At 43.6% G+C, this 27,709-nt stretch overlaps 1 protein-coding gene across 1 annotated transcript in view; it reads left to right on the top strand.

Moving 5' to 3' along the window:
* The window catches only part of HNRNPR (heterogeneous nuclear ribonucleoprotein R), a 33,118-nt gene that overhangs the window by 2,415 nt on the left and 2,994 nt on the right, over nt 1-27,709 (top strand). Inside the window, exons 2-9 of the mRNA XM_015816581.1 lie at nt 9,830-9,998; nt 11,903-12,021; nt 12,379-12,486; nt 13,866-13,979; nt 15,238-15,414; nt 15,836-15,971; nt 25,806-26,011; nt 27,085-27,234. Of these exons, the coding sequence (XP_015672067.1) occupies nt 9,830-9,998; nt 11,903-12,021; nt 12,379-12,486; nt 13,866-13,979; nt 15,238-15,414; nt 15,836-15,971; nt 25,806-26,011; nt 27,085-27,234 (1,179 nt within the window). The remainder of the gene's footprint in view (nt 1-9,829; nt 9,999-11,902; nt 12,022-12,378; nt 12,487-13,865; nt 13,980-15,237; nt 15,415-15,835; nt 15,972-25,805; nt 26,012-27,084; nt 27,235-27,709) is intronic.

Genomic DNA, 27,709 nt, shown 5'->3' with positions numbered 1-27,709 from the left:
TGGGTGAGAGGCAAAACAGTGCCTGTCAAATGCAGTAAAGGAAAAGTCAGAGGTCTTGTCTGCATCTTGCCTAGTTTCAGACTTGGGAAAAAACAAAATCATCTAGCTGTTTGTCTTGGGTGTTGCCAGAGAATAATGTGAAGTCAAAAGTTTATGGAGGAGAGACAAGTATGATAACAGAAAGTCATATGAGGTCTGATAGCAACTGTTGTAGTTGGGGCAAGCCCTGTTCTTCCATAGAAGAAGGCTGAAAAAATTATACTATTCATTCCTCTGTAGCTTCTGTAGATTTTAGTTGAATGAGATTATTTAATTCTGATGGATTAACATGATGCACTAATCAATATTTCTTTAGTTTTGGCATAGCATGCTATATAAATCCAGGTATAGTAGCTTGTGAACCATGATTATTATTTACCTTAGTGTGTGAAATTAGTTTTAGTTTATTTAATATGGATTAGTAGAGGTGCATACTAATTGGCAGAGAGGCTCAAGAGGTTTATGTGGCTTTTAATGGCATATTACAGATCAATTCCAGTGGCACAGTCAAAAATTAAACTTGATTTCCCTACATTTGCATTTCTTTAAAATTAAATAGAATTAATATTCTATTAATATTAATATTCCTCTGCAATCACTGCAATGACTAAGTAATTTATCAATGAGGTTCTGTTACAGAACACAAGTAATCTGGGCTATATTTATGGAAACAGCACTGAAATTTAAATGTTTGAAGAATACTCTTAGTTATTTCATTTTTTTTTTTCTTCTGTTCAATTGTGTCCTATTCTCAGAGACTGCTGGACAAATCCCTGCAGTTTCCTTGGCAAAGTTTTCAGAAGGAGCTTGCCATTGCCTCCTTCCTAGAACTGAGAGAGGGACTGGCCCAAGGTCACCCAACTGGCTTTGTGCCTAAGGCTGGATTAGAAAGGCAATCTCCCAGTTTCTATCCTAATGCCTTAACCACCCCATCAAACTGGCACTCTCATTGTACTTGAAGACAAATTGTATTTTCTAATATGTCGAATCTGTAAGCCCCAAATGATAGTGAATTCCTACATATGGAGAGCACTAAAATTCTGTGTGAAACTGATAATTCAGTGACCCTTAGATCTTTGGCACCTTCTGTCACCATGGGAACTAGTGTATTATGTGATTAAGATAGTGTTTCTCAACTTTAAGATGTGTGGGCAATTCTGGGAGTTGAAGTCCATCCATGTTAAAGTTGCCAAGGTTGAGAAACACTGCATTAAGATATTGGACTAAGAGTGGGAGGCTTCGAGTCCAGATTCTAGTCTACCCTCAGTCAAAGAAGCTGAGTGATTTGGGCTAGTCATTCTCATTCAGCCCCACTTAACTCACAGAATTGTTGGGAAAAATAGCAGAAGGGACAGTGTACATTGCCTGGAGCTTCTGTGACAAAAAGTGAGATATAAATTAAATATATATGGTTTTGCTAATATAATGATGTAGTGCATATTTGTTACAGACCATGAGTTGCTTATTGCTGATATTCTATGCAAATTTGCTTTGATATTTAGATATTTGTTTTTCCTATTTAAAAGAATCATAATAAGCAAGAAATATATACATAGAGAAGACTTTAAGCAAAATTTATATTGTCCATAGGCTCTTGCTTTCCTGTTTTTGTAGAGAGAGTAGTGAGATCTTGAATTATTTCCTGGTAAACCTGTATTCATATTGTAATGCTTCATACCAGTAAAAACCTTGTAGACCTATTTGAATAAAGAATCCTCTAAATCTATTTTTACACTGAGGAACTGTAATATGAATTGAGTCCACCGATAGTCTTTTGAATGTGGTACTTATTAGTTGGGAGAAGACTTTAAAGGCCATTTCTGTCATTAGAACAACAAAACATCTAGAAGAAATCACATCAGTCTTGCTGTTATCACTGTGAAACTATTTAATTTTTGTTCATCTTGAATTATGTTCCTCATATAAGATATGTGAAGCCATGCACAAGTTACAGATCAGAATAATTCTGCCAGAAGGTTTGGAGAAGCTTCTATTGAGACAATAGTACCATAAGAGAGTACAGTGCTACTGAGTAGAAGTGGGCACAAAACAGAAAGTATGTTCCATTTATGAGACAAACACCTTGTAATATGGAAGTTAAGGGACATTCCTGGATAAGATATGGTCCACCAAGCTCAAAATTGGATCATTCTCCAGCATGACGAGTGGAGAATCCACCAATGGGTTTTGCTTGTCTTCTGCTCATATAGACTAAGTCAACCAAATCGCCACGCCTCCTTTTCCTGAGACCAGCTCCCAGTCTCGACTTAGTCTCTAGATCATGAAAACACAGATTTTGGCTCTAGGACAGATTTTCAGATCAGGTTGTATTTTTCTTTACCTTTCTTTCAAGGAGAAGCGGGGGAGGGTGAGAGACGAGCAAGCGAATCTCTCGCTGCCGTCTCTAGCTGAATCCAGCAGCCGCAAGCATTTCCGATCAGTTTCAGCTGACCGGAGGAGCGCAGGAGTTTCCCTCAGCCCCAACCGAGCGCCAGAGAAGCCTGGAGACAGCAAGCGTTTTTTTTCACGGCTGTCCCCAGCGGGACTCAATAGGAACAGGCGTTCCTTTTTTTCTGCTCAGCTTCAGCAGACCGCAGGGGTTTCCCTCAGCCCCAGCTGATCGGCGGAAGAAGCTGGTCGCCATTTTTGGTGCCTCGTGGCTTCGGATCAGGGGAAGGGCATCTCCCCTTGGAGAATTGAGCCGTTTATTAGAGATATGAACGGGGGGAGAGGGAAGACACGCACCTTCTCTTCCCATCCACAGCTTCCCATTGCAAATCAAAATCAATTCACCTGACTACTAGCAGACAGCCTTTGCACAAAGGACCAATCCCCACCCCTGGGAGAAATAAAATTAAAAAATTAATTAAATATTTTTTTTAAAAAAAAAGAGAGAAGGAGAGAAGAGAACAAAGGGAGGGGGCTGTATCACATCAACCTGAGTTCCTTGCTCAAACCGTGTGCGGGTCGCATCATTAAATTGATCTTGCCGCTAATATCTTTCGCAACAGAGTGCTAAATTGAGAGAGCAAGAGACGTGGCTGTTCATTATCGACTGGGCCACTCTGGACTGATCCCTATCATAACCAGGTTGCTCTGTGATCTAAATAGGCCTAACAGCAGGCCCGCACTACGAGATTCCTCCCAGTTCCCACGCTGAGATATCTCTAGTGCTAATGGCAGACGCCATTGCTACACAGTCAGCCCAGAATTCCTCCGTAAGTCCTCCAGGTCGCAAGAGACCCAGGTCATCCAACCAGGAGGCAGCGTGAAGGATCAAGACCAAAGCAATATCGGGCAAAAGATCCTCCAAGACCACTGATAGGGAGGCCAAGCGAAGGCACCAGGCTTTCTCGAGCTGAGAAGAGACAAAACACAGCAGGAGATGATCCAGTTTCTCCTGCTTACACACAGGATGAGATTTTTGGCCCGCAGCAGTCGGTTCAGGATCCTCAGGAAACAGAGGTAGAGACAAAACAGCCAGGATTCCCCTTAAGCGAGGGACCCGAGAGCCCGGGGGTAACAGTTTCCCACCCAACAGAAGGGACACGGCCCTCGGACAGTCAGGGGGCTCTATCATCAGAGCACCTACAAGCCCTCATATCTCATGCTGTCGTGCAGGCCATGGCTTCTACAAGACACCAGAGGTCCAGAACCGGGTCAGTCATATCAAGGGGCCGATCCGACCTCTCCCAAGAGGAGGGTTCTGCATACCAGGACTCAGTCTCTCCTTCTCGCTCCTCCAGAAGCAGAAGATCTCCCACGGGGGACTATGAACACACGGACCAGGGACTGTCAGATGATGATGACGCATCCCCTGACCCTCCACCATTTGTAGGCCTCTTCAATCCTACATTATTCAAATCCTTGCTCCACAAGGCCAGCAGCACCGCAAAGGTTAAAAGGCCAAAGGCTTCCCAGGAGGGACCTTCCGAGTCCCAGGACACGAATAACAGGGTTTTTACACAACCCATCTACACACAAAAATGTATCCCTTGCCCCCCTTTCTTCTTTGATACAATCCAAAAGAACTTGGGGACTCCAGGGTCTTTCTCTCCAATGGGGGGGGGGACAGATAAGAAGCTGTTCAACATAGATCCGGCCTTATCGGAGGTAATAGATGTCCCAACAGTAGATGAGCCACTGGTGGCCCTATTCTCCCCTTCCACAGTATCGGGGGATATGACAGAGGCTCTGAAGTCTGAGGACAAGAAGGCGGAGCTCACGTTCCGCAGAACATACCAGGCGTCAGCGTGGGCGATCAAGGCAGCCATATCTAATTCCTTTTTCGCTAGGACTTCGTTGCTCTGGCTATGCCAACTTCAGGCCAGGATCTCCCCGGAGGAGGAAAGAACTCATCATGACTTAAGAAGGTTGGTGGCAGCAGCTGAATTTATGGCAGATTCATCACTACACGCCGCAAACTATTCTGCCAAGGCAATAGCATCCAACATCTCTGCACGCAGATTATTATGGCTCACAATGGCGAGCCGACATCAAGGCCAAGTGGCGGTTGGCTGCTGCACCCTACAAGGGTGGCTTGCTCTTCGGTGAGTCCCTCAACCCGTACCTGATAGAGAACAAGGATAAACGTAAGGTCCTAGGTCACCTCTCAAGAAGGACGGAAAGGAGGGCCTCCTCTTACCCTCGCAGAAAACCTTTTCGGTCAGAGGCAGGCTCAGAGCCTACTTCTTTTTCCCGTCCCTCCTATCAGCCCAAATCAGACAGATAGGGCGACAGAACCGGTAACAGAGACAGATTCAGACAACAGTTCCAGGCGAAACGGCCCTTCCGAGGAACAAGGGGCCGTCCCTTTCACAAATCCAAGTGACGGCGGGGAGGACTCCCCCATTGGTGGCAAGCTAGCTCTCTTTGCACACAGATGGCAGGCCACCACCACGGATCTCTGGGTCCTAAATACTATCAGATTCGGCCTCTCACTGGAATTCATCTCCAAACCCCCGAACCATTTCGTCCCTTGCCCATCGCCCAAGGATCCAATCAAGGGGAGGCTCATCAAGGAGGCCATCCAGCACCTGGACATCCAGGCTATAGAACCGTTGCCAAAGGGTCAACAGGGACAGGGATTCTACTCCATCTTATTTTTAGTCCCAAAGAGTTTGGGGAGGTGGAGACAATTCTAGACCTAAAAAGTCTAAACAATCACCTGGCATACAGAAAATTCAAAATGCAGACTCTCCAATCAATATTGGCGGGCAGACTCTCCAATCAATATTGGAAGTCAGAAGGGGAGACCTTCTGACTTACATAGATCTGACGGAGGCTTACCTTCACATTCCCATATTTCCGGAGCACCAAAGGTTCCTCAGGTTCTGCCATGCAGGCCAGCATTTTCAATACAGGGCCCTGCCCTTTGGCCTTTCTTCGGCCCCCAGAGTATTCACAAAGGTTCTAGCGACTCTCGCTGCACACCTACGAGCCATTCCCGTACGCATCCAGTGCTACCTGGATGACATTCTTATCCAATCCGCCTCAGTCCAGTCAGATCTGGCTCTGACCCTAAGGACTCTTCAGGCTCACAGGTTCTTAATAAACTTCCAAAAGAGTCAGACGGTTCCTTTGACCCGCCTCCTTCATCTGGGAGCCGTGATAAACACTCTAAAGTGCGAGGTCTACCTCTCCAGAGCGTCAAGACAGCATTTGGACCTTGGTCAGGCAGATCCGAAGGAAACGAGTCCACACTGGCCACACACTCACACCTGCTGGGAAAGATGATCTCATGCTTAGCAATCGTGCCCTGGGCACGACTGCACTCCAGGGACCTACAATGGTTCCTGCTTCCGTTCCAAAAGATAGGAACCGGTTCCTCCAACCAGAAAGTAAGGGTGCCACCAAGGGTTCTGAAGTCGCTCCAGTGGTGGTCGTCCCCATTAATAAAAAAGGGACACATGTTCAAGGAACCCAACCGAGTCATACTGACCACGGATGCCAGCCTGTTCGGCTGGGGAGCACATCTACAATCACAAATGGCTCAGAACCAATGGTCCAAGGAGGACTTAAGACACAATATAAACTGGTTGGAGCTCAGAGCCATACACTTGGCTCTCCGCCACTTCCACAACACGGTGGCGGATCAGCACGTGCTAGTGTTCACGGACAACGTGGCGAAAGCCCACGTCAACCGACAGGCAGACAGTCCAGATCCCTCATGACCGAGGCCCAATTGATGGGAACATGGGCAGAAAACAACCTAGCCTCTCTCAGAGCCGAACACATATCAGGAGAGGCAAATCAACAAGCGGACTTTCTGAGCAGGGCAACAGTAGACCACTCAGAGTGGAGACTGCATCCAACTCTCTTCCGGGAGGCGTCAGAGAGGTTCAGTCATCCGGTGCTGGACCTATTTGCCAGCCCCAGAAATACCCAGCTCCCAAGGTTCTCCCGCTTCCCGTCACAGGTCGCAGAGAGAGCAGACGCGCTCCAGGGACACTGGCCGAAGGGACTGCTGTACGCCTTTCCACCTCTCCCCCTGATGCAGGCAACCATCAGGAAGATATTGCAGGAGCAAGCAGAGGTGATACTCACTGGCCAAGACGGCACTGGTTTGCCGACCTCGTCTTTCGGTCTCAATCCCATGGAGGATTCCCCAAGACCGAATTTTACTCAGCCAAGGGACTCTACAACGCCTCTACAACACCAACTAGCCGCCTGGCCCCTGAACGGAGCCTCCTAGAAAGGGAGGCCTATTCACAAAGAGTCATCAAGACGACCCAGGCCTCAAGAAGGCCTTCAACCAACAGAATTTACGACTCCACATGGAGAAATTACTGCAGTTGGTGCGAAAAGCAGCAGCTAGATCCCTTCAGGATTACGATCCCAGGGGTCTTAGACTGTTTGTGGGAGGGACTTGACAGGGGCTTAGCACCCAACACAATTCGCAGACAGGTGGCCACCCTATCCACTATACTCACATATGGCAACTCTGAGCCACTGGCCAAACATCCAGTGGTGCGATCTTTCATAAGGGGCGCAACAAATAACAGACCTCCCGTGGTTCACAGATATCCCTCCTGGGACCTACCTAGGGTCCTACAGGCCATCACCGCACCACCATTTGAACCTATCCGGGCATGCACCTTACAATACTTGACACTTAAGGTCACATTTCTCGTCGCCGTAACCTCGGCGAGACGCATCTCAGAGTTGGCAGCACTATCAGCTAGAGAAGATTTCTGCACATTTCAGAAGGATAGGGTGGTCCTACGTCTGGATTCTTCATTCCCAAGGTCAACTCCTTATTCCACAGAGCTCAAGAGGTAGTGCTACCAGATTTTTGTCCTCAGCCCTCCCATGAATTGGAACGCAAGTGGCACACCTTAGACGTTCGCAGGGACTTAAAGCAGTACTTAAAGCGGACTGCTCCCTTTCACAAATCTGAGGCCCTATTCGTATCCTTCCATTCACATTCTAGGGGTCGAAGGGTCACTGCTTCCACAATCGGCAGATGGATCAGGAATTGTATAGCAGAAGCATATCAGGGGCAATCGCTTTCAGTCCCTAGACAAATCACGGCCCATTCCACTCGCAGCGCTGCGACATCTGCAGCGTGGGCAACTCAGGCACCGATTGAGGAGATATGTAGGGTGGCGACGTGGGCGCCACCTTCCCCTTTTATCAGACACTACCAGTTGGATAGGTTCGCATCGACGGAGGCCTCATTTGGCAGGAGGGTCCTTCAAGGTGTAGTGTCAGAGAGTGGGACACAGGCCCAGACGGCTTCCCATCCAGAGGGACAATGAGGCATGGGTATGTCCCATTGGTGGATTCTCCACTCGTCATGCTGGAGAAGGGGCGTTGTCTTACCTGAACGCCTTTTCTCAGCATGACGATGGAGAATCCACTCCCACCCTTAAGGCCAGTCAGGTCCTGTGTTGGGAAGAAAGTGAGCCAACACATTAAATCATAGTCAACAGCCTTGCCTCAGTCGAGACTGGGAGTTGGTCTCAGGAAGAGGAGGCATGGCAATTTGGTTGACTTAGTCTATGCGAGCAGAAAAGCAAAACCCATTGGTGGATTCCCCATCGTCATGCTGAGAAAAGGCGTTCAGGTAAGACAACGCCCCTTTTGCTTGTTCTGTGTTTTAACTAAGAAAAAAAAGCAGAAGTGTCTTATGAGGTGTATGTATAGGGCAAAGTCTCTCTTCCCTTATTCTCCTTCCCTTTGAGTAGTTGCCACTGAGTTTGAATTCAAGCACATCCTGTCTATCTAGTTTTCTCCCCATATTTCTTCCCCCATAGCTGCTGTTGATGGCCTTGCTTTTCCCCCACTATGGGAGACCTCCAAGAGGATACCCATACTTTGCATATCCCTATTACTGTGCTGTTACAAGAAATAACTTTAATTGTTTGTGAGAAATTGTTTTTCCCTGTCAGATACTCTCAAACTAATGGGATACAGATGTTATCTTAGTATTCCAGCACATCTGGAAAGCATCAAGTTGGGGATGCTTGGTACAAGACTTAGTGCAGTTTTCGATGTGTAAACACTGATTTGGGGTGACATGAAGTATACAAATTAGGGCTGTGATTTAAAACTTAGTGCTGTAGCTTGAAAGAAATGTAAGATTTTAATACAGAAATGGGGCATTTTGCAAAAATAGTAGAAATTAACGATATTTAATATAGTATACTGATATCTGCAACCAAAATTCATATTGTACTGCATGTTCTGCAGTATTATGATCATGGCTTACTAAAAGGTTTCTTGACTTTGATGTAGTGGTTGTTTTAAAGCAAGCTGGAGTATGGGTTAGGTTTTTATTTTGACTTGCTTCTAATTATAATGAATGTTTTGCTTGGAGGGATGCCTTTAAGTTGCATGAAGTATATGAAGAGCTAGTTATAGTAATCATAATTTAAAAGCCTTAACCTTCATTCTGTATCTCTTAAATTGAACTGAATGTTTTAGTAAATTTAAGGTTGTTTGTCTTTCTGCTAATATCACTCAGTCAATCTTTATGTTTAGCAGGATTTATATTGCCTGTCTGTTGTGGCCGAATCACAAACCCCAGTTCAATGCCATCAAATAGGAATTAGAAAAATCCACAAAAATCATTTGAAAAGATAGCAGTTTTTTAATTCATATTTTGCCATCTTATTGACTTTTGCATCAAATCTTTCCTATTGATAATAAAAATTGAAGGTGCAGTCTTTCCTTTAATCTCTAATATATGACATGCAGAGTTTAATACAAGTTCATCTTGTTGGTATGTGATGTGCAATTTGTTTATTGACTGTTCTACTTGTGCAAACTTAATGTGGCATATTCTTTTTTTCAAACAAAGTTCCGGAAATCAGTGTGTGTTGAAGCTGTATGGTGTCTCTTATGTAACAAAACATTGATTTTGAACATGGAAGTAAGCCAGAAAAATATGGGAAAGATGAAAGCAAGTATTGACATTTGTATATTTAGCTGGCCTTGTAGAACTTTGTACTGAATACATTGATCAAAAATTTCTGTGAGTCCAAGAGAATAATGGCAGATATTTCTGTATTCCAGTATCCTTCCCTCTTATGATAACACACAAAAATAAAAACTAGATTCTTTGTACATGAAGTACTTAAAATTGTTCATTCTTCCATGTACATGCTCCACAGTATTTCAGGACTGTACTTTCTGTTGAAATTAGGTGAGCTGTATTATAAAGGCTTTAAATAAAAATTTAATGCAAGTCACTGGCAGTATGTTTACAGTTAGTTTAGATAAATGCATTGTCCTTCAAATTAGTTATTTCTGGCTTTATGTAATATAGCTCCTGAATTTTTTCCAGCAGCATAATAAAATGGCTAATCAGGTGAATGGTAATGCGGTACAGTTAAAAGAAGAGGAAGAACCAATGGATACTTCCAGTGTTACTCACACAGAACACTACAAGACACTGATAGAGGCAGGCCTCCCACAGAAGGTGGCAGAAAGACTTGATGAAATATTTCAGACAGGTATAATATGCATTTCTTGTTTTTGATTGGTTATAAAAGTGAAGGCAAAAAAAATATCAAATTTGTTAGGCTTTAAAGATGAAAAACTGCTGTATTTTGCACTGTGTAGCTTTGAATGTACTGCTGCTTTCACTTTGAGGTTGAATATATTGACAGTATCTTAGGTCTTTAGGACACTGTTTCATAGACTCACAAATAAAAGTGGACATTGCTGCCTACTGAACTGTAATTTTTTTCCAATATTACAATCATTTGCTTCTACTTTGCTACCATCACCAATTTATGGTGCTTAGGCTAAACATAGTATTTCAGTAGGTGGTTTAAAGAGGGGAAGTAGCTTGTTTGGCTCGCTTTGGGGCTACATTTGAACTCTAGTCTATATGTTTGTCTATATCCTAGTGAATAGTTTTAATTTATTTAAGTCATTTTATTGAAGTATTTAGTTTTATGATCATTGTTTGAATTGTATTTTATCTTACTTGGAGCAAGTGGCTTGTGTATTTTAAAAAGAGAGAACACAAAAGAATTTTAGGATGCACATACCCTTTTGCTGTGAAAGGAGACAATTTCTCTTCTTTAGTTTGTGTGTGGTGAATATATTTAGATAAATAAATAGAATTCCTTCATTCCCTTGCCTCAAATATTTCAGAGAGAAGATTTAATCTGTCTTCTTTTTCTAAAGCCCTAAAATGTTTTGAAAGTTTAAGATAATTCAAAAGAATACCATGTCTGTCTTTATTATGATAGTATTTTGACTCATGTGGTAATCTGTCTTGAAATACAGTCCAATCAATGAATGTCTGATAAGGTAGTGCTGTCTCCTTAGAGAAGTACTTCTCTAGGGTTGAACTAAGCTGATATTCACATAGTGGCTTGAGCATAGTTGTTTGAAAAGGGAATGTGAAGATATAAGTTCATATTAAAACTTTACTGCCTGGCTTCAATATATTTGTAGAGATGTATCTTCATGTGTAAATTTTAAAATTTTAACCCACTTGGGTCTGTTAATGCAGTTGGATACTTCTCATTTCATGCCTAAATAATTAAAAAAATATTTTCATGAGTTTTAATCATCTGAGGTTTGTCCATGTACAAGAGCTGCAGGGGCCTTTCACCATGCAGGATCAATTCTGAAATTGCAATCTCATGACACTGCTGCTATTTTTTGTGCTTTAGAGTAAGGTGTTTCAGTATTTAAAACTTTAAATATTAATAAACACATACATTATATTTCTTGAAAGATTGTGCCAATATCTGACATTTCACCATTTAAATGCAAGGTTAATGGAACTTGCAGCGCTCTACGTTTTTATAATATTTGCTTCTAAGTCTTTCATTATAGAAAAAAAACCAAAGCTTTCAGTGTATATGTATCAGGGCTGGTCCTACTGTATGTAGGTCTGTACCTGTATGCTTAAAATTAAGTATTGAAAGTTCATAACAGGGCTCGAAATAATGGAGAGGAAGGGTATGGCAAAACCAAAAAATATTAATTGTAATATCTACTTTTTATAAACATGGGGGGGGTAACATTTTCTGATGGGAAGTGGACTTTATACATTATTCCAGTAACTGGTGCAGCACATTGTGGTGATAGAACTGTTTCCTTATCTATGACTTGTAATGGCTCCATTTGAAAGAAAAAAAGCTCTGAAAACAGATTTTTTTATTTAGAAATCTGAGCCAGAGCCTGTTATTTCAAACCCTGATATGTATGGTTTGCTTAGAAAAGTACTCCCAAATTTCTGGGAAAAATACCTTTTAACTTGTAGTAGATAGTATGACATAATTAATTAACTGAAATTATTTTGATTTTAGCAAAGCACAGTAGTCTTTTGAAACTAACTTGTCTTTATATAGTTAAATAGGAATCTGTAATGTTTCTCTATTTTTAATTTTTTTAGGATTGGTATCTTATGTTGATCTTGATGAGAGAGCAATAGATGCTCTCAGAGAATTTAACGAAGAAGGCGCCCTCTCTGTATTACAGCAGTTTAAGGAAAGTGACCTGTCGCATGTACAGGTAAGGTAAGAGCTCCTGTGGTGTGAACAAATAGGCCCACAGTGTGGTGTGATGCAGTAAATATGAATAAACGTGTCTGAATTCAGATTTTTTTTTCACAGCAAGACTGTGTTTCCATTCAAATACTAAACATAAAATATAACATTGTATGTGAGTATTAGTGTCTCGTATTAGCCTGATAATTGATAAAGTGCATATGATAGTGCTGCTTTGTTTTAATATTAATATATCAAGTGATGATATATTCAAGATACTGGTTGGTTCTCAGGGTGTAGCTAAGCATTATTCAAGCTTCAGTGGCTTCAGATAATTTTTTAATGCCTTCTGCTTCACTTCTTTTATTAATTATATCTGCAGAACAAAAGTGCATTTTTATGTGGAGTTATGAAGACTTATAGACAGAGAGAGAAACAAGGAAGCAAAGTACAAGAATCAACAAAAGGGCCAGACGAAGCAAAAATTAAGGTAATATATATATATATACATACACACATATACAGGTATTAATAGGAAAGCAAATAAAAGTGGAACTTATTCTCAGGAGTAAAGAACTATATCCCAAAATGAATTTCTCCATTAGTTCCTTTTATAATAAACTGTTACTGTTACAAATGTAAATTGGCAGAAATATCTAAAATAATCCATAATTCCTTCTAAGATAAATTTTGCAAATTGTGAGATTTTTATAGGAAAAAAAATAGGTGCTGAGAAGAGTTATCTGAATCTTACTTTTTTAAATTTTTCAGTTTCTAGCAACTATATAGTTAGCATAACATACGTAGCTGTTCTATTACATGCATTGTTTTAGTGCCTGATAATAAAGATTGGAAATCCCCTCTCTTGAAAAAAAAATTCCCAGTTTGAAGTGGAGAGCATAACAAGACTATTTACTATACTAAAATAGTTTCTTGACTATTGTTACTCACCTTCCCCTTAGCAAAGTTTTTGTGTCTTCAATAAAGTGCATATGATAGAAGTAATGTTTCTGCTAGCCACGGAGAAATAACTGGCAAACTTAATAGAAAATACTAAATACTGCAACTTGGACGCACTGGGGGGAGGGGCGTGGTTATGGGCACCCTATAACTGATCTCACAAAGCCCACAAAATTGCCCAAAGAATGTTAGAGAAGGATTTTGTTCACATTCAGCATTCCTTTTATTTACTTGGCTTTGCTCTCCTTATTGTATTCTTGCTGGCAGTATTTGTAGTGGGAAATAAAAGGCCTTCCGCAAAGGGGTCAAAACCTGACTGTGTAGCCTTGCATGGGGGCCCACACAACCTTAGGGCTGGCTGGACCCATGAGATACCCCCCACCCCCATCTGTATTAACAACTGCTAACGTCTCCATCTTGGAATTTTTCATCTTTTGAAATTTTAGAATGTTATTTTTAAAACTTTAAAACTTTTTAAATCTGAAATTATGCTGATTTTAATGTCAATTTTATTGATTATATTGTACGCTGCCCAGACCCCCTCTTTGAAGGAGATGAGCAGTTAAGAGATATGAATGAATAAAAGAATGAAAGAAATAAGACATGAAATGCAGTCCCACTAAGCACAATTCTGATGTTAACATGTTAGAAACTCTTCAGTGGCGTGCTAAGAAGAAATCTTATCAGACAGATATAATACCATCAATAGCAAAAAAATAATGGGTTTTACCATCTTTAGTTGATATTCTGCATTTCTCTTACAAGCGGTTAAATTTTGCAAATGTGTTCCAGAATATGAAGCAGTGGGGAAAATGTTCTATTGAAAGGGTTCCTTGGGGTGAAGTGTTGTTTTTCCCCTATTGACATTAAAAGCCACTTGGTATCTTTTTTTTTCTTTTAAAAATTCAGGCTTTGTTAGAACGAACTAGCTATACTTTGGATGTGACCACAGGACAACGGAAATATGGTGGTCCTCCTCCAGATACTGTCTACTCAGGATCTCAGCCTGGCATTGGAACAGAGGTTTGCATATGCAGTTTATATGTCTAAATAAGATTATGTTGACTTTAATTATACTAAATAAACAAATAGGAATTATTATAGGTAGTCCTTGATTTACGGCCACAATGGAGTCCAAATTTCCATTGCTAAGCAAGACAGTTGTTAAGTGAGTTGTGTCCCATATTACAATCTCTGAATCACTGCAGTTGTTAAATGAATAAGGTAATTAAGTGAATCTGGCTTTCCCCATTGACTTTGCTTATCAGAAACCAACTGGGAAGGTTGCAAATAGTGATCACGTGACCCTGGGATACTGCAACTGTCATAAATATATGCCCGTTGCCAAGTGCCCAAATTTTGATCACACAATCACTGGGATGCTGCAACAGTCTTAAGTGTGAAAACTGGTCATAAGTCACTTTTTTCAGTGGTGTAACATTAAACAGTCACTAAACAAATGGTTATAAGTTGACAACTACCTGTATTTTATAAATTAAGAAATAAAATAAATTATTCCAGTGCTCCAACACTGGAAGTTTTTAAGAAGAGACTGGACAGCCATTTGTTCGAAATGGTGTAGGGTTTCCTGCCTGAGTAGGGGGTTGGACTCGATGACCTCCAAGGTCCCTTCCAACTTTTTTATTATTATTATTATTATTATTATTATTATTATTATTATTATTATTATTATTATTATTATTATTATTATTATTATTTTAAATTTAGCTTTATCAAAAATACTAACTACTAAGTTACTAACACTGATGGAAATTGCAAAATAGTTTTCGATAGGAGAAAGTGCAGGTGGATTGTTAAATAGTAATGACCTGCTTTTAACAGTAGTGATTATCAGAATCAAAGTATGTGTAATGTAGTGATAGAAATGTTTTTGAAAGCTGTTTTCTCCTGTAAGAGAGATGACTATCCGTTTTTATAAGCAAGTATTCAGTTTGTCACATGGTTTATGATACTTGAAGCAGTTCACATTTATAACTATTTTCAGTTACCTTTCTGTACAAAGGTGCAAGATTCATAATGAAGACTGTATTGAAATACCAGATGTACTGCATATGGCCCATGAAAGCCCTGAGTGCAGCTCCCAGAGCACCCCCAAATTAGGTTTAATTTAATAGGAGGAATAAATTAATAATTAGAGAGAAAATCGTATTAATTACTTCTAATTAACTTATTATGTTTCCAAGAAGATTGCATATTCATGACCAGATTAAAAGCTACAGTACCTTTTAGTTCCTGTTAATAAATATTAGTTCTCCTTTAGGTTTTTGTTGGAAAAATTCCTAGAGACTTGTACGAAGATGAATTGGTGCCACTCTTTGAAAAGGCAGGCCCCATTTGGGACTTGCGACTCATGATGGATCCACTTTCTGGACAGAACCGAGGCTATGCTTTTATCACATTTTGTGGCAAAGATGCAGCACAAGAAGCTGTTAAGTTGGTGAGTGTTCTGCCATAAGACCAGGTATGGTGCAAATTAGAAAAGTAAGTATTTGCCTTACAATTTAGAAATTTTTAGAACAAGATATACTATATAGTCTCACTTTCTCCCTATTTTTTCTCAAACACATCCTGCTTGGGTATTTTTTGTATTTATAGGTAATGTTGGCTGCAATATATAAGTCGCTTGATGGTGAGATGGATGGCATAGAAATTTTAAATAAATAATTAAATAGCAAAATATATTTTATTGGAAACTCTAACTTTTAGAGGTTCTAAAACTCTAAATTTTGTCAATGCAAAAATGCAAATGCTACTAAATAATGTAAATATCTAGTCTTTTAATCAATATAGGCCACTAGAGTATCTGTATTTTCATAAGCTGAAAGTTCATGGGAAATGTTTAATTGTTTTTCTTTCAGTGTGATAACTATGAAATTCGGCCTGGTAAACACCTAGGTGTGTGCATCTCGGTGGCAAATAATAGGCTATTTGTTGGATCAATTCCTAAAAACAAAACAAAGGAGAATATACTAGAAGAATTCAGCAAAGTCACAGGTAAGGAGATGAGGGCATGTGCTTTTGTTAAAAAAAAATGGCTTCAATTTTGTTGTTGTTGTTGTTGTGAAGTCGTGTCCGACCCATCGTGACCCCATGGATAACGTTCCTCCAGGCCTTCCTGTCCTCTACCATCTTCTGGAGTCCATTTAGTGACTCCATCCAGCTACCTCATTTTCTGTTGTCCCCTTCTATTGCCTCAGCCTTTCTTATGGTCCAACTTTCACAGCCATACATTGCAACTGGGAAAACCATGGCCTTGACTATACGTACTTTTGTTGGCAGGTGATGTTTCTGCTTTTTAGTATGCTGTATAGATTTGCCATAGTTTTCCTCCCCAGGAGCAAGAGACTTTTAATTTCTCGGCTGCAGTCCCCATCTGTGGTGATCTTGGAGCCCAGGAAGATAAAATCTGTCACTACCTCCATTTCTTCCCCATCTATTTGCCAGGAATTGAGAGGGTCGGATGCCAGGATCTTGGTTTTCTTAATGTTGAGTTTCAAGCCAACTTTTGCACTCTCCTTCTTCACCCGCATCAAGAGGCTCTTTAGTTCCTCTTCACTTTCTGCCATTAGAGTGGTATCATCTGCATATCTTAGGTTGTTGATATTTCTCCCGGCAATCTTTTTTTTTTTTTTATTGAAAAGTTTTATAAAAGTTACAATATTTACCCCAAAGCCGACCCACCCTAAACCCCCCTCCCCCACTTCCCAGAGCTGAATACAGGGTTACAAATATAATAATCATAATCTAACTAACATTAACCAACTATATAAATAACCAAGTCCATAATGCGCTTTAACTCCCTTTAGCATACCGGCAATCTTAATTCCAACTTTTGATTCATCTAGCCCTGCCTTTCTCCAGCAGAATGGGTGTAGAGTCCACTGATTGGGTTATTTCAGCCTTCCTGCTCAGACTAAGACAAAAAACTTTGCCACGCCTCCCTCTGGGTGTGTCTTCCCCAGTTTTTGTCTTAGTCTCGAGCTCAGCAAGACACTTTTTTAAGGCTCCTTTAGCTAGGCTAGATTAGACTTTTTTTTTCTTTTTCTTTGATTGGATATATTTAAATTGGACTCTGTAGCTTTTATTCGGACTAATTTGGCCTTTCATTTCAAATTCATCAATTTGGGGATTCTCTGAGGAGATAAGGACTCTGTCCTTGCTTCCCCGCTGCCCCCTAGGGGCTAGGAAGTGGGAGGCTGCAGGCTCGACGGAGGGGGTTTTTTCCCAGCGAACTGTCCTCCGCGATCCCGCTGATCAGCTGAGCAGCGGAGATCAACCTTCGGCGAGGAGGCCTCCGGAGCGCAATTCTTCGCGTTGAGGCCTCGAAGGAGCATTCATTGCCTGCAGCCATACTCCGAATCGGAGCGGCTGCTGCACTACCAAACCACAAGTGCTTGGGAACGGGGGGAATTCAAACCTCTTGCTTTCCTTTGTTACTTAAAGCTTGATTCTTCTTGAAAGTTTCATTTTTTCTGGAACTCTAATACTACGGCTGCCATTTTAACCGCATGGTCTTAACGAGGGCGCTATTCTGCAGGCCCACGTGACCGGTGCCATTTTGAAGGCCTCATTTGAGTTACCTGCGGGGGTTTGTTTACAGGCCCATGTGGCAGACGCCATTTTGAAGGCCTACTGGGTCTTACTGCGGTTCATCATTATTGCCTGAGTGCCTTGGCCTGTGAGCAGGCCCGTTCAGGGGGGAAAGAAAAAATATTTCTCTCATTCACAGCTGTGAAATTCTTGATTGCTACCCCAGGATTGGGGCTGGTCTGCATTGAGCAGATCAGGGTGTTCACACCTGAGTTTTCAGATCTAAGGGAGAGGAGCGAAGAGATACCTGTTTGACCACCTGGTTCAATTTAGTTAGTGACCTTTAGTCACAGGGCCTGTACAGGCAGTATTAGCACACTATCTGGCTGATCTTGCCATTGATAACTGTTCAGAGTGAGGATCGGTTTTCCATCTCTGACTGCTTGATCTGCGTATTGGTTTTCCCCCACCTCTAGGTACAACTGCCCAGGAGTACCTAGACTACAATGGCAGACAGTTCCTCGCCCCAGGCAACGCAGACCAGTGTCCCCCCCGCACAAACAAAACGCAGATCAGAGGAAGTGGAAATGGGGGGGGGAGAGAAAAAGCTAAAACCAAACATTTGGCTACAAAGGAAATTTCAAAAACAGCCGAGCGAGAGGCCTCGAGGAGACACTTGGCACTGGAGAGAGAATTCTCCAAGGCAGAGAGGCTCGGATCCAGTGGGGCTGAATTGGTTTCTCCCGCGCCATTGGACATCCCTTCGCTAGAGCCTCAATTTCAATCACTGGAAGCCCCACTATCTTGGTCTCCTCGGGGAAACTGAGCAGGTTGGTCCTCATCGTTCCTCCTCCTCTTCTTCGCTGCCCCAAGCACTAGAGAGCAGGCGTGCCTCAACGGGGGTTGGGGCCAGCTCCAGGGATCAAGAGGAAATATGGTCCCAGAGCCAATTCCAGGCCTTCATGCATCATGCATTCAAACAGTTTATGTCATCCACGGGCCGGGGCCAAGCGCAGTCACATCCCTCCCCTCCCACGTCCGCTCCCCCGCCCCAGGAGGTACATGATACGAGGCCTCGCTCTGATGTTTCAGAGACCTCCTCACAATTAGGAGAGGAGGGATCAATCGACCTGGAAGTAGCAGACACTATATTGTCTGAAAATGAGGACCCAACACCTGAGCAGGTGACATCCTCGGGTCTCTTCGACCCTTCCATATTTCGGTCTCTTCTCCTAAAGGCCATAGCCACGGTAAAGCTTACTTCAGCTCAGGAGGAGGCACCATCTACCTCCTCGAACCAGGAGGCCAACCCCCTGTTTGCGGAAAAGGTCAGGGAGGAGCCTCAGATTCCATGTCCGTCAGTCTTCAGGACTACGGTGGAAAAGCAGTGGTCATCCCTAGCCACCACTCCATCTCCGAGTAGTTTGGACAAGAAACTTTATAATGTTGCTTCTTCCTTTGCCTCTCTTCTAGAAGTTCCGACTGTGGACGCCCCTCTGGCATCTCTGTTCTCCAACACCGCCGTCCCTGGGGACATGGCTGAATTCCTAAAAGCGGAGGACAAAAAGTTCGAGTTCTCACTTCTCAGGGCTCACCAATCTTCGGCTTGGGCAATAAGGGCGGCAACCTCATCCTCCTTCTTTGCACGTTCCGCGATAATGTGGCTGCAGGATCTCCAGGCTCTCATCCCGCCAGATCAGGTCAGGGCACACCAAACACTAGGCAAGATTGTGGCAGCTTCCGAGTACATTGCGGATGCATCTCTGCATTCGGCCAGGTGCTCGGCCCGATCGGTTGCGGCCACAGTGGCGTCACGAAGGCTTCTCTGGTTGAAGCAGTGGCGAACAGACTTAAAGGCAAAGTGGCGCCTGTCAACTTCCAGGTACAGTGGAACGCACTTATTCGTTGTGCTAGAACCTCATGTCATTGAGGGCAAAGATAAGCGCAAAGTCTTGGCTCACCCTTCCCAAAAATTGGATAGGCGACCTCAACTAGATTACCGTAGGCCGGCCTTCCGCCCCAGTTGTTCCTGGGAGTGGAGACAGCCCTTTCGGGCAGGGCAGTCCTGGGGTTGGCCCAGAGGCTCACGGTCCTATCTTTCCAGACAGGATCGCCAGCAGGACCGCCAGATCAGTGGAGCCAGGGGCCATTCCCAGATCAAGCGTCCCTTCAGGGGTTCTGGCAGCCAGCCATACAGGCGGTCCAAGTGATGCCAAGGAGGATTACCCCATTGGTGGTCGGCTGGCACTGTTTTACGACATCTGGGAGAGCACAACTACGGACGCTTGGGTCAGGGAGACCATAAGACACGGTCTCTCCCTAGAGTTTCGATCTTTTCCCCCAGATCGTTTTATACGGTGCCCGGTTTCAAACAATTGTTCAAAGGCTCATCTAGTCTCGATAGCCATCGCACACTTATTTGACATCAGGGCCATAGAAAGGGTACCTCAGGACCAGATAGGAGTAGGCTTTTACTCCATCCTGTTTGTAGTCCCCAAAGCCTCAGGAGGTTGGAGGGCGATACTGGACCTGAAGGGTCTAAATTACTTCCTAACTTACAGGAAGTTCAAGATGCAGACCCTAAAGTCCATCTTTGCAAGCATCAGAAAAGGGGACTTCCTTTCCTCTATCGACCTGACAGAGGCTTACCTCCACATTCCGATCCTACAGGATTACCGCAGGTTCCTGCGGTTCTGTTACGCACACCGGCATTACCAGTATCGGGCTGTTCCCTTCGGCCTCTCTTCGGCTCCGAGGGTCTTCACAAAGATCTTGGCTGTGCTGGCGGCTCATCTAAGGATGAGGCCCGTGCGTGTACAGTGCTACCTGGACGATATACTCGTGCAGTCCAGATCTTTCCACTCAGCCCAGTCGGACCTAGATATCACAATCCATACTTTTCAGGTTCACGGGTTCTCCGTGAACTTCAAAAAGAGTCACATAACACCCACAAGATGTCTGCTCCATCTGGGAGCACTGATAGATTCGAACCTATGCAAAGTCAGTCTATCTCCGGAGCGCCAGGTCAGCATTCGGGTGCTGGTCCAGCAGATCCGCAGGGAAAAGAGGGTGCCTCTGGTACAACTCTCTCAACTCCTGGGGAAGATGGTCTCTTGTTTGGGCATTGTTCCGTGGGCCAGGCTCCACTCCAGGAGCCTCCAATGGTTTCTCCTTCCCTTTCAGAGACACAACATCAGTGCATCCAAAAAGAAAGTCAGGGTTCCACAACTCACACTGGATTCACTCCTATGGTGGACCTCGTCCGCCTTGGCAAAGGGCATTCTTTTCAAGGAACCGATCAGGACTACCCTAACCACAGACGCCAGTCTGTTCGGTTGGGGGGCACATCTTCACAACCATTTAGCATAGGGTCGGAGTCCAGGTCCAACTTGGCTCACAACATCAATTGGTTGGAGCTCAGGGCCATTCACCTGGCTCTCCGGAAGTTCTCCTCCCTCGTGGCAGGGAAACATGTGTTGATCCTGACAGACAACATTGCGGCCAAGGCTCACGTAAACAAACAAGGAGGGACCCACTCTTGGCCCCTCATGCAGGAAGCCCTGGCATTGGATCTTTGGGCAGAGTCCACTCTGAGCTCCATCAGAGCGGAACACATTTCGGGGGAGGCAAATCAACAGGTGGACTCCCTGAGCAGGGCCACTGTGGACCATGCGGAGTGGAAACTGGGTCCACACTTATTCAGGGAGATAGCTCACAGGTTCGGCCACCCTGTCCTGGATCTCTTCGCTTCTCCGGAGAATGCACAGCTCCCCAGGTTCTTTTCCAGATTCCCGTCATGGGGGGCAGAGGGAACGGACACCCTCCGGAGCGTATGGCCGGAGGGCGTACTTTATGCCTTTCCCCCTCTTCCTTTGCTCCAAGCAACTATTCGCAAGCTCCTGCAAGAACGAGCGGAGCTAATCTTAATTGCTCCATTTTGGCTGCGTCGGCCGTGGTTTGCCGACCTGGTGGACCTGTCGCTCTCGCCACCGTGGAGAATTCCCCCGGACCGAGTAGCTCTCAGCCAGGGGAACCTCCAACATCCGGATCCGCAGTGGCTCCAACTAGCCGCTTGGCACTTGAGCGGGAAGGTCTAACCAGACAGTCCTATTCCTCCGGGGTGATCTCAGTTATCCAGGCCTCACGGCGTCCATCAACCAATAGGATCTATGATGCCACTTGGAAAAACTTCTGCTCCTGGTGTAGACGGAAGTTCCTCTCGCCGCTTTCTGTCACTATCCGTGATATATTGGAGTATTTGCTTGAGGGGTTAAATAGGGGTCTATCTGTCAGCACCATACGCAGGCAGGTAGCGGCATTATCGATGGTTCTCACTTGTGACAACCAAGATTCCCTGTCTCACCACCCAGCGGTTGGTGCCTTTCTCAAGGGTGTGGCGAACACTGGCCCACCTACAGCCCATCGTTACCCATCCTGGGATTTGCCCAAGGTGCTGCAGGCGTTAACTTCTCCTCCATTCGAACCATTGAGTTCGTGTTCCCTACACTTTCTCACCTTGAAGGTGGCCTTCTTAGTGGTCATTACATCGGCCAGGAGAATTTCGGAATTAGCCGCTCTATCAGTCAGGAAGGATCTCTGCACATTCCACGAGGACAGGGTGGTCCTCAGGTTGGATCCGGCATTCATTCCAAAGGTCAATACAGGGTTCCATCGGTCACAGGACCTGGTACTCCCTAACTTCTGTCCTAACCCTTCCCATCGTCTGGAGAGAAAGTGGCATATGTTGGACGTGCGCAGGGCTCTGCGCCATTATCTTAAACGGACCTTGACCTTCAGGAAGTCAGAGGCCTTATTCGTATCTTTTCAGCCGTTTACGATGGGTAGGAAGGTCTCTTCTTCTACCATTGGACGGTGGATTAGAGCTTGTATCACGAGGGCTTACGTTTCGCAGTTCCTTCTCAAATCACGGCCCACTCTACGCGCAGTGCTGCGGTATCAGCAGCCTGGTCTACCCAGGCTTCGCTCGAGATTTGCAGGGCGGCGACCTGGTCATCACCTTCTTCCTTCATTAGGCATTATAGGATTGACAGATTTGCATCGGCGGATGCTGCCTTTGGTAGACAGGTTCTACAGCAAGTAGTTACCTCTCAAGGGACACAGGCCTAGACCCCCTCCCTTCAGGGACATGAGCGGCTTTGGTATGTCCCAATCAGTGGACTCTACACCCATTCTGCTGGAGAAAGGGGTGTTGTCTTACCTGAACGCCTTTTCTCAGCAGGATGATGTAGAGTCCACGCCCCCCCCCCCTGTTTGTTATTTGTCTAGGCATGTGTCTTTTATTTTTTTGTTTGGAGCCTTGCATCTGGATACTTCGCCTCGACAAAAACTGGGGAAGACACACCCAGAGGGAGGCGTGGCAAAGTTTTTTGTCTTAGTCTGAGCAGGAAGGCTGAAATAACCCAATCAGTGGACTCTACACCATCCTGCTGAGAAAAGGCGTTCAGGTAAGACAACGCCCCTTTCTCATGATGTGCTCTGCATATAAGTTAAATAGGCAGGGCGACAGAATACAGCCTTGTCAGACTCCTTTCCCAATTTTGAACCAATCAGTGGTTCTGTGTCCAGTTCTCACTGTTGCTTCTTGACCCGCATATAGGTTTCTCAAGAGACAAATAAGATGGTCTGGTACTCCCATCTCTTTAAGAACTTGCCACAATTTGTTGTGATCCACACAATCAAAGGCTTTAGCATAGTCAACGAAGCAGAAGTAGGTGTTTTTCTGGAACTCCCTAGCTTTCTCCATAATCCAGCGTATGTTGGCAATTTGATCTCTAGTTCCTCTGCCTCTTCGAAATCCTGCCTGTACTTCTGGAAGTTCTCGATCCACATACTGCTGGAGTCTAGCTTGTAGGATTTTAAGCATAACCTTACTTGCATGTGAAATGAGTGCAATGGTGTGATAGTTTGAACATTCTTTGGCATTGCCTTTCTTTGGAATTGGAATGTAAACTGACCTTTTCCAATCCTGTGGCCACTGTTGAGTTTTCCAAATTTGCTGGCAAATTGAATGTAGCACTTTTACTGCATCGTCTTTTAAGATTTTGAATAGTTCAGCTGGAATACTGTCACCTCCACTAGCTTTGTTGTTGCTCAGCTTTCCTAAGGCCCATTTCACTTCACATTCTAGGATGTCTGGCTCGAGGTCAGTGACCACCCCATCGTGGTTATCAGGGACGTTAAACTCATTCTTTTATAGTCCTTCTGTGTAATTTTGCCACCTCTTCTTAATCTCTTCTGCCTCTGTTAGGTCCCTGCCATTTTGGTCCTTTATCATGCCCATCTTTGCATGAAACGTTCCCTTCATATCTCCAATTTTCTTGAAAAGATCTCTGGTTCTCCCTATTCTATTGTTTTCTTCTATTTCTTTGCACTGTTCATTTAAGAGGGCATTCTTTTCTCCAGCACAGGAGATGGAGAAACCACCAATGGATTAACTCTGTCTTCCTGCCCATTTGACCAAGTCAGCCAAACTTGCCACGCCTGTCCTGGGCTAGGCCACATCCAGTCTTGACTTGGTCTCAACCCTACAGGACGTGACAAACTTGGCTCCCGGCAGGTTGTATTGCCTTTTGCATTGTTTATACCATTGGTGAATTCTCCTGAAATCCTCAGTCATTTCTACAGCGCTGGGATCAGTGCTGTTACAGATGACTGTGGAAACTTAGGTTTCCCTTTAGTTCCTCAGAGATCCTTGTAGGAAAGAAGGCTTCTCTTACTCTCTGAACCTTACCTCACAGTCTGCAGTGCTGGGATCAGCGCTGCAGCTGGATTGATTAGACCTTCGGGGGGGGGGGGTCCTCGATGAATTGGCTTCCTCTCTCCAACATCTGAGGCAGGTTCGAGGAAATTTGTTTTGGCATCTGCCGCTGAGGGATCATGAAAGCCTAGGAGGGCCCCCTTTCCCATCAGATTGAGTAGCCGCCATCTTTTCACGCCGGATTTTAAATTTTGTGCCGAATTGATCACCCCCAGGATCTAGGAAACTTGTTTTTTTGGCAGCAGCTTGCCTTTGACAGCAGCCGCTGCAGAATCGCTGAGGCCCCAAACGGTCTCTTTTCCACCGGTTCGAGCGGCAATCACTCTTTCGGCCCAAATTGCTCCTTTTTGCACCGAATCACCTCCGCGGGATTGCGGAGGCCCCAGACAGTCCCCTTCCACCAGATTGAGCGATCGTCAGGTTTCGGGCTGAATCGTTCCTCTCGCGCTGGATTGCCACTGCAGGATCACGGAGGCCCCAGACGGCTCGCTTTTCTGTCGGATCGAGCGGCTAGTACTAGCCCTCTGCTCTTCCCCAGTAGCCTATTGGACACCTTCCGACCTGAGGGGCTCATCTTCCAGCGTCATATATTTTTGCCTTTTGGTACTGTCCATGGGGTTTTCATGGCAAAGATACTGGAGTGGGTTGCCATTTCCTTCTCCAGTGGATCACATTTTGTCAGAACTCTCTGCTATGACCTGTCCTTCTTGGGTGGCCCTGCATGGCATAGCTCATAGCTTCATTGAGTTACGCAAGCCCCTTCGCCACGACAAGGCAGCAATCCATGAAGGAGGGCTTCAATTTCATATATTAATTTAGAAGCCACCAGATTCCTGGATGACTGCGGGAGGCAAAAACAGCACCTCCATTTCCCAAAGAATTGATACATTGCACCAGAACTGAAAGCAATTGCATCTTTCATGAGGTGGTCTACAAATAATTGTGATGAGATGAGTAACACTTTCATATTTCCTGTAGCAGAAAAGCTTGAAAAAATGGTTCAAAATAATATATCAAAATCCAGCCAGGGCTGAATCACCAGCCCATTTGAAGTAGAATCCCTACCTGTGATTCAGAAGAATATTTCCTTATTCTGAATACCTGATATCTGCTAGGTAGTAGTTAAAGCAATGAGTCTGTTTTTGCCATTTTATAAAAAGTGACAGTCATGAGCTGTGATTCTTTCATCTCTGTGCTGGGTCAGGGAGCATCATTTTTATCTGTTTGCCAGAAGCAAATGCGGTATTACAACAGTAAACAGAGTAAAAAGAGCAACTTTGTAGAATCTTAAGAGTTTCCTTTATGCTCCCCAAAAGGTGTATTTTCACAGCACATTAGTTAAGCCAGGGGTCTTCAAACTTGGCAACTTTAAGACTTGTGCACTTCAACTCCCAGAATTCCTCAGCCAGCCAAGTCTTCAGCATCCTTAATAGTTTATCTTGAAACCTCTTTTTTAATTAGCCTTTCAAATGAGAAAAGTTTTAGTCTTCAGTTATTTATCAGGTGTTTTGTTCTTATAGAAGGTTTAGTTGATGTGATCCTGTATCATCAACCGGATGATAAAAAGAAGAATCGGGGGTTCTGCTTCCTTGAATATGAAGATCACAAATCAGCAGCTCAAGCTCGACGCCGGTTGATGAGTGGGAAAGTGAAAGTCTGGGGAAACGTCGTTACTGTTGAATGGGCTGATCCAGTAGAGGAGCCAGATCCAGAAGTCATGGCAAAGGTAGTAAAGTAGTAGCTAAAATTGGCACGATCTGAATTAAACTTCACCGACAGGTTTATTTTTTTCCTTCTTCATTATTTCTAGAATACCTGTTTACCTTGCGCTCTCTCTCTCTCTCTCTCTCTCTCTCTCTCTCTCTCTCTCTCTCTCTCTCTCTCTCTCTCTCTGTGTGTGTGTGTGTGTGTGTGTGTGTGTGTGTGTGTGTGTGTGTGTGTTTGTTAGGCCATGTTGCACTCAAGGGATAAATGTACAAAAGTGCCATTGTGTGTGTGTGTGTGTGTTTGTTTATGCATATAAACAATATAAGATTTATATCTGGTAAAAAGTAATTTCTAGGTGTTTTCAGAGATGATGATTCTAAGCATCATGATCCATCATAGATTCTTTTTTTCTGGATTACATCCTGAAGCACACCATTCCAGCAGCACTCTATGTTTTTCATTAGTTTGATAGCTGAGTTAGAAAGTAGAGTATTTGCTAATCAATGCCTATTATTGTTTAGAAATGGGTTTTTTAAAATTGAGGAAAATGGAAATATTGTTATCTTCACACATGGAATCTCAAGAGGGAGGAGTAAAGGGCTTTACTGAAAAATTTCTATAGAGCAAACATTGTTTTTTAACTGCTTTTAGTTGGCACTATTCATAGTGAAGGTAAAAATAAGAGTTGAAAAAACTCTTATGATTGAGGTAGCTACAAATCTTTCTTTAGGCCGTAGTGTTCTCTGGGCAGGTTTGCATGACTGAATAGATCCTGAATGAATGTGGGAATTGTTTTCCAAATCAGCATGACTGGAAACCACTTATCCAAGGTTTTTTTTAAGGCTCCTGTGTCTTCTTTCCACCTAAACAAGTTAGAAAGGGAGCAAGGGGTGTTTTGTTTTGTTTTTTTGGCATCTTATAGCTAGAAAAAGTTGTCACTCCTCACATTGATGACACAGTAATCTGAAAACGAATCATTGCACTGCAAAAGTTGCTGTGGTTTCTATAGTTTAATTAATAATAAGCACAAGGGGGATTTGGCCTTACAGACAGCTTAAAAATATTTTAAATAAATGCCAGTTTTCTTAACAGGTGAAAGTTCTATTTGTGAGGAATTTGGCCACTACAGTGACAGAGGAAATATTGGAGAAATCATTTTCTGAGTTTGGAAAGCTGGAAAGAGTGAAGAAATTAAAAGATTATGCTTTTGTTCATTTTGAAGATAGGGGAGCAGCAGTTAAGGTAGGTAACATTGTTATTAAGCAAAATTGCGTGGCTCAGAACTTACAGAATATCTTCTTAAAAGCAGACCTTTTTTCTCATATGGAGTGAGTTATAATTAGGTGTCCTCTTGTACATAGTTGTGCTACCATTTCCTGTCATTCCTGTGAGTTATTCCTTAACTTTCTAAACAAGAAACATGCTTCTACTATTCTGCTGTCTTTATTGCAAAAATAGTTATGGTTCATAGATCTTCCTACGAAGCAGCCTGAGACTTCCTTTACTTCCCTAGTAAGACTCATAATGTTAATATAGCTTTTTACACAGTTGACTCATAATGCTAATACAACTCTTTTACACAGTTTCTCCAAGGGTAACTTCTATCCACATCCCCCATTGAACTCAGATTTATTCTGACAAAATGTGGGCACAGTTGCATAGGAATGTCCTTCATCTTCCATTTTTATTCCAATAATCAAAGTAATAACTCACTTCT

This window comes from Protobothrops mucrosquamatus, unplaced genomic scaffold, assembly GCF_001527695.2.
Source record: "Protobothrops mucrosquamatus isolate PMUCROS unplaced genomic scaffold, P.Mucros_1.0 scaffold468, whole genome shotgun sequence".
In the NCBI taxonomy this organism is placed as follows: domain Eukaryota; kingdom Metazoa; phylum Chordata; class Lepidosauria; order Squamata; family Viperidae; genus Protobothrops; species Protobothrops mucrosquamatus.
Note: the sequence above shows the minus strand (reverse complement) of the source record. Positions and strands in the feature narration are given on the sequence as shown.